The 6,000-nt window shown below is 57.5% G+C and overlaps 1 protein-coding gene across 1 annotated transcript; it reads left to right on the top strand.

Moving 5' to 3' along the window:
- The first annotated feature begins 219 nt into the window (after positions 1-219).
- LOC138685828 (feather keratin Cos2-3-like) lies at positions 220-5,149 on the top strand. Its single transcript, XM_069786175.1, has 2 exons — positions 220-267; positions 4,847-5,149. Exons 1-2 carry the CDS (start codon positions 220-222, stop codon positions 5,147-5,149), a joined length of 351 nt encoding a protein of 116 aa, XP_069642276.1.
- Positions 5,150-6,000: the final 851 nt, after the last annotated feature.

The raw sequence follows: 6,000 nt of genomic DNA, 5'->3' as shown, positions 1-6,000 counted from the left end.
GTTGCTCTGTATGTTGGGGTGTGAGCAGTTGATGCTGATGGCGGTGCCCTCGGTGGTCTCTGCCGACGCCTCCTGCTGCACCTGGGCTCTGGCCACAGCCACTGCCGAGAAAGGAGAAGGAAAGACCAAAGATCACCAAAGATCGCGCAGCTCTGGTGTCTCTTTTCCCAGAGAAACAGTCAGGAACAGTGGCAGTGAGACAGAGCTGGACTGGAACGGATGGCGATGCGTGCCCATCAACAGGGATGGAGAGTGGTCCTGGGGCAGGTGTGTGGAGCAAGGGGAGAAGTCTGGGAGGGAATGTGAAATTGCTGCATGCAGAGTTAGAATGAAAGTCGGGTGCAGGGATGAACGGATGGACGGATGGATGGCTGGACGGTGAGAGAGAGAGGAGACAGGAGAGTTGGCTGTGTTGCAGCGAAGGATGAAGGGTTGCATTCAGAAGAAGAACAAATGCTGAATGCAAAGGGGACGAGAGGATGTATGCAATAACGGTGTGGTGCAGGAAAGCAAACTTGTGCCTACAGACATGAAGGAAACGGAGAGATGAGAGAGGGGTCTCGGGGTAGGAAGAGGGCTTAAGGATGCTAGATGCATGGAGAGATTGGTCAAAGCTGGGCGGGTGGATGGATGGATGGGAAGAGGAAGAGTAGACGGGGAGACGGGTTGTTACAGTGAAGGGCAGAGGGCTACAGTCAGGGCAGTAAGACCTGCCAAATGCACGGGGGAAAGAGCAGGTGCCTGGAAGGGCAGGCGTACATGCAAGCAGGCTTGTACCCCCAGAGGTGATGGCAAAATAGGGAGAAGAGGAAGCGAGCGCTCGGAGGGTTTGGAAGGGGGACGAGGGATGGCAGAGAGGCAGGCAGGGGGAAGGACACGCTGAAGAAGGAGAGGAACAGCCCGGGCACAGCCCCCGCCCCCGTGCACCCCCGCCAGCCCCGCGCACCCAGGAGCACCGCGGCCAGCGCCGCCAGCGCCGCGCCCCGGCACCGCCGCATCCCGCCGCTCCGCCGCCCGCGCCTCGCTGCCCCCCGCCAGCCCCGGCTCTCTGCTCCGGCCGCGGCGCCTCCTCTCCGCCGCCTCCGCCAGCTCCGCCCCGGGGCTGAGCCCTGCGCCGGCGCCGCTCGGGGTCTCGCCCGGGCTGCGAGGGCGCAGGGGCTCTGCACGGGCACCACTTTGTCTCCTGGGCAATGCCCTCTCCCGCTCCTCCGGCAAGGACACCTCCCCAGCAAGAAGCAGCCCGCGCAGCGCCAGCAGCAGCCTGGCACAGCAGCAGGGCCCTGACCCAGGAGATGGACCCGCTTCCCGGAGCTGTCTCCGAGCTCAGGGGCTGCCAGCAGCAGCCACTGGTTTCCTGCGGCTGGCAGGGAGGAGGCTGAGAGCCTCCCTCCCTTCAGCTGCCTCTCTGCACTCCCGGCACAGTGCCTGAAAGTTGTGCTGTGGCCAAGGGGCTGGGAGGACACATGTGCCCATGGCCGTGCAGGGTTCGGGGCAGGGGAGAGGGGGAATCACTGAGTCAGAACGCAGGTCGGAAGGCACCTGCAGAGGTCATACGGATCAACTCTTGGAACAGTTCATGTTGGATCAGGCTACTCCATGATGAATATTACAGAAACTCCCAGGGTAATCCATTCCTGTTCTCATTCTTTCCTGTAGCCTGTTGCTTCACTGGAACTCCCCATGTTCCAGCAGCTGTTCATTGCCTCTAGTCCTGCTGCAGAGCACTTCCAGAGCCTAGGTTCATTTTCTCCATTTCCTCCAAAAAAGTAGTTTTAGACCACAAGAAGGTGTCCCCTGAGACGTGTCTTGTCCAAGAGGAGCAGGCTGACGTCTCTCAGCCTCTCCTCGCATGTCATGTTTGTCAGCCCCCCTAACTGACTTGGTGGTCTTTGTTGGGCTCGCTTCAGTATGTCAATATCCTTCTTGGACCAGGGAGCCCCAACCTGGATGCAGTACTCCAGCTGTGGTCTCTCAAGGGCCAGAGGGGCAGGGTCACCTTCCTGGACCTGCTGGCAACACTTTGACTGACACAGCTCAGGATGCACTTGGTCCTGTTTGCTGCAAAGGCACGCTGCTGTCTCATGTTCAGCTGGGTCTCTCCTAAAGCCCCACGTCCTTTTCTATGGATCTGCTTCCGAGGCAGGCAGCTGCCAGCAAGCATGACTGCCTAGGCTGGTTTCTCCCTCAGATGCAAAATTTTGCCCTTGCTCTGTCTGGCCTTCTTGAGGGTCCAGTCAGCCCATTTCTCCAGCCTGTCCAGGTCCTCTAAACAGGAGCCGTGTCTGACAGTTACGGCCCATTCCCCCTGCTGGGTGTTATCCGCAGACTTGCTGGGAGTTCCCACTCATAACACTCCTGACAACATTAAAGAGTATTGGTCCTACTGCTGATCCCGACTACTACACCCCACTCATAAGTGTTGGCCAGCTGGGCTTTGCACCGTGGTCACAACTCTCTGAGCCTGGCAGTGCAGCCATTTTTCCACCCACCTTGCCATCCTCTAACTGAACCCATGCGTCTCCAATTTGGTCATCAAGGAAGTACGGGAGAGGCTGTCAAAGGTCTTGCTAAACTCTAGGTACACACCTCCCCTGCCCTTCCCTTTTTCCACGGTGCCTGTTACCTGACGAGGAAGCAATGAGTCTGGCGCTCAGATGCAGTAGAGCCTCAGCTCAAAAGCAGACCCACGAGGAGGGGAATCAGCCCTGGCTGAGCTCTCCCAGCAGAGCTGCCTGGCACTGATCTCACCGAGGTCACTAAAGGGAAGGGGGAAAGCCCGTGACTGCACTTGACTGCGCTGAGTCCAAGATGGTCCTGGCCTCAGGCTGACAGCCATTCAGGCAGGGAGATGGGCTCAGAAAATTTACCCACTGTGCACAGCCCTTGTCAGAAAGAGGGTCTGTTCTGGACACCCCTGTGGGACAGCAGCTGGCTTTGGGGGATGCGGTCTCGAATCCAATGCCCCTTCCTTCCCAGGGGCGGTTGCTGGGCTCTCAGACTGAGATTCCAGTGTGGGGCAGGAAGGTCCTTGTGGGCTGAAGTCCAAAGCAGTCACCAGTTCTTTGCCTTTCCTGTGCAGGCCACAGGGTCTGTCCTTCCACTCACAGCACAGGGATATCAGGATCCGTGTTCCTTTCATTCAGTACCTGTTTGATCCAAGGTCTCAGTCCCTGCCTGACACAGCACCAGGCCGATGAACTGCACAAGTACATTTGGCCTTGACACGGACATGAGAGTGGTCGTGCACCACCCCAGACACCAATGACCCTGCACTGGAAGCAGATCCACTCAGGGATGGCCAGCGCAAGATCAGCAGGATTCCTCAGCCTTTCTCCTTCCCCAGAAAGCAATCCCCATCCTTTTGAACTCTTGCGCTGGGGAGAGCGGCTGTGTCCTGGCCTGGAGAGGCAGGCAGAGAGCACTGCCAGCCATGCTGAGGTATTCCCAGTATTGTTTCCACTGAATTAAACTGTGGATCAGAACTGGTGTGAAACCATCCTTGTTGGGGCCTGAAATCAGCAGCAGCGGAGCGTGAGCTTTGGAGGGGCAGGGAAAGGAGGGCTCAGGAGACAGTGGCTGCATTTCAGTGCCTCTTCCCTGGACAGTTCTCTAGCAGTCTGGTGCCATCACCACTCAGCTGCACTCAGGCTCCTCCTGACCCTGGGAACCTGCTGCTCTGCGGTGCTCCTGGAGAGAGCAGTGGAGAGTGTCCCTGCCATGAGCAGCATATTCCCTCGTGATGAGGGACACACAAGGACACACAGACACAGGCTTATGCACACCAGCTTGGGATTGTACACATAAATATGCTCCGACGTGCATCCACACAAAGCCGGCTGCTTACAAGTACACACAAGACAAGAACACACGCAAGAACACCATGAACCATGGACCGTGCTGAGGACCCCTGGGGACTGGGCAGTGTTAGGCAGGAGGGGGTCAAAACCTAGGAGCACAACGCACACACCTGGGGAGGCAAGAACAAGAATGGACCATCAGGTTGAGCTGAGGAGGGAAGGAAAGACCAGGACATGGCACGTCCTCATGCACGGGAGGCCATGGTGTCCAGCTGAGCATTGCTGGAGCTCCTTCCTGAGAATGACACTTCAAACAGCCCCAACAGGGTGAGCCAGGCTAATGTCACTTGCCTGCTCTGGACCTGTCCAGCGCTTGAGCTGCGTCTTCTGCCTGCACTGCTGCATTCCTGCCTTAAAAATCCTGGGCCTTTCATCCCGCTGCTCAGAAGAAGCCTTCTTTGGGGAATGGGCATGGAACAAATCTGGAAATGAAAAGGCAGCAGTGCAGGAAACTAAAGCGCAGCCCATATCATTAGCTGCGATGGTTTGCATTGAAGATGAGCTTGTCAGAAAATTGTTACCTCTGCAAAGGGTGCCTCTGGTCCTGCAGCAATGAAGGGCAGGTATAAAAGTCAGCCCAAGTCCCTGCTCTCTCATCCACTCCTCTTGCCTCCTTCTCCTTGGGAACCAGGTGAGTCTGAAGCCCCTTCTCCTTCTCTTCCAAAGTGAGATCTCTCCTCGATGGACCTCTCTGTTGATACTGGCTCTGGCCTGTGCTGGGGTTTGGATCTTCTTGTCCTGAGAGGGGGAAGCAGGGAGAAGGACCACTTAGAGGGAGGCTGGGACATGGTCGAGGGGTGTTTTGGTTTAGGAATTAGGAGAGAGTCTCCCTGGGTCAGGCAGTTCTTTGTAGGGCAATGAAGACTGCGTGTCTTCTGGCCGAGCCTCCAGCTCCCCACTCATTATGGGCCTTGGCTCCTTTGTGACAGGGTAACCAGGCTGCTCCTCAGTCACCCTTGTGCTCTACTTCCTCCCTGCTTCTCTCCCAGGTGCACCTCCAGCCCCACGACATGTCCTGCTACAACCAGTGCCTGCCATGCCGGCCCTGCGGCCCGACCCCGCTGGCCAACAGCTGCAATGAGCCCTGTGTCAGGCAGTGCCAGAACTCCACCGTCGTCATTGAACCCTCTCCCGTGGTGGTGACCCTGCCCGGCCCCATCCTCAGCTCCTTCCCGCAGAACACCGTTGTGGGCTCCTCCACCTCCGCTGCTGTTGGCAGGATCCTCAGCTGTGATGGAGTGCCAATCAACTCCGGGTGCTGTGACCTCTCTGGCATTTCCAGACGCTACTAGGCAGGAGGTGCCCCATCTCCAGACAAAGATGCTGCAAAAGCCCCAGGGTGACACCTTGAGGAACTCAGAACATGGTGCTGGGCAGAGGATCCGTCTTTTGGATGCTGTTTTCAGTATACCTGAATGGTTTTGCCTGCCTTTCCCTTTTCTTTTTGCTGCCTATCCCCTTGCCCACACCGTCTCCCCAACACCAACCTGGTAGGGACCATCTGTCTCCTCTCCCTCCACGGGGCAGGCATGATGCAGGAACTTCCCCGTGGCCAAGGACTCCAGACTCTCGGCTGTCCCCAGCACTCCCTGCACTTCTGTCCTCCACTTGGAGTGAACTCGTTGCCCTCTTTTGACTCATTAAAGCTCTGCTGCATTCAAGCCTTGCCTCCCTGTGGTCCTTCCCCCTGTGGACACTCGCCAAGCGGCCAAAGCAGAAGGATGTTGCTGTGGGGTGGATGGGGGAGGTGAGAGCACAAGGAGACTCTTCTCCATCCACAGAGGAATGAGAGGCTCCACACCCTGCAGTGGATCCTCTTTGGGGCACTCTCTCATGGAGCTGAGGAAGTCATCCCTGGCTGCTCTGCTGCCTGTGACGATCAGGCCTTGCCCTGCTGTGCCTCTGCCCACAAACATCCAGAAAGGCAGGAGGCCCTCAGGGGTCAGCAGCCACATGACCTCTTGAGGAAGAGTGTTCCTCTTGCTATGGTTGGAGCTGCACTGGTCTGACAGGGGGTGGTGTTGAGTTCCGGAAGACGATTTGCTTTGTGGAATGGGAAGAGGGCTAAAGAAGGGAACAGCCCTTGGGATGGCCCATAGCTGCTACTCCACCTTCCAAGTTGTCCATGAAAATCCTTCCTTTC

Source organism: Haliaeetus albicilla, chromosome 7 (assembly GCF_947461875.1).
Source record: "Haliaeetus albicilla chromosome 7, bHalAlb1.1, whole genome shotgun sequence".
In the NCBI taxonomy this organism is placed as follows: Eukaryota; Metazoa; Chordata; class Aves; order Accipitriformes; family Accipitridae; genus Haliaeetus; species Haliaeetus albicilla.
This window is presented reverse-complemented; position numbering and strand designations above follow the sequence as displayed.

Coding starts and splice junctions, on each gene's coding strand:
- LOC138685828 (XM_069786175.1), top strand. CDS start 220: ATGGCGATGCGTGCCCATCAACAGGGATGGAGAGTGGTCCTGGGGCAG. Junction 268..4,846: donor GGAGAGTGGTCCTGGGGCAG/GTGTGTGGAGCA, acceptor CTTCTCTCCCAG/GTGCACCTCCAGCCCCACGA.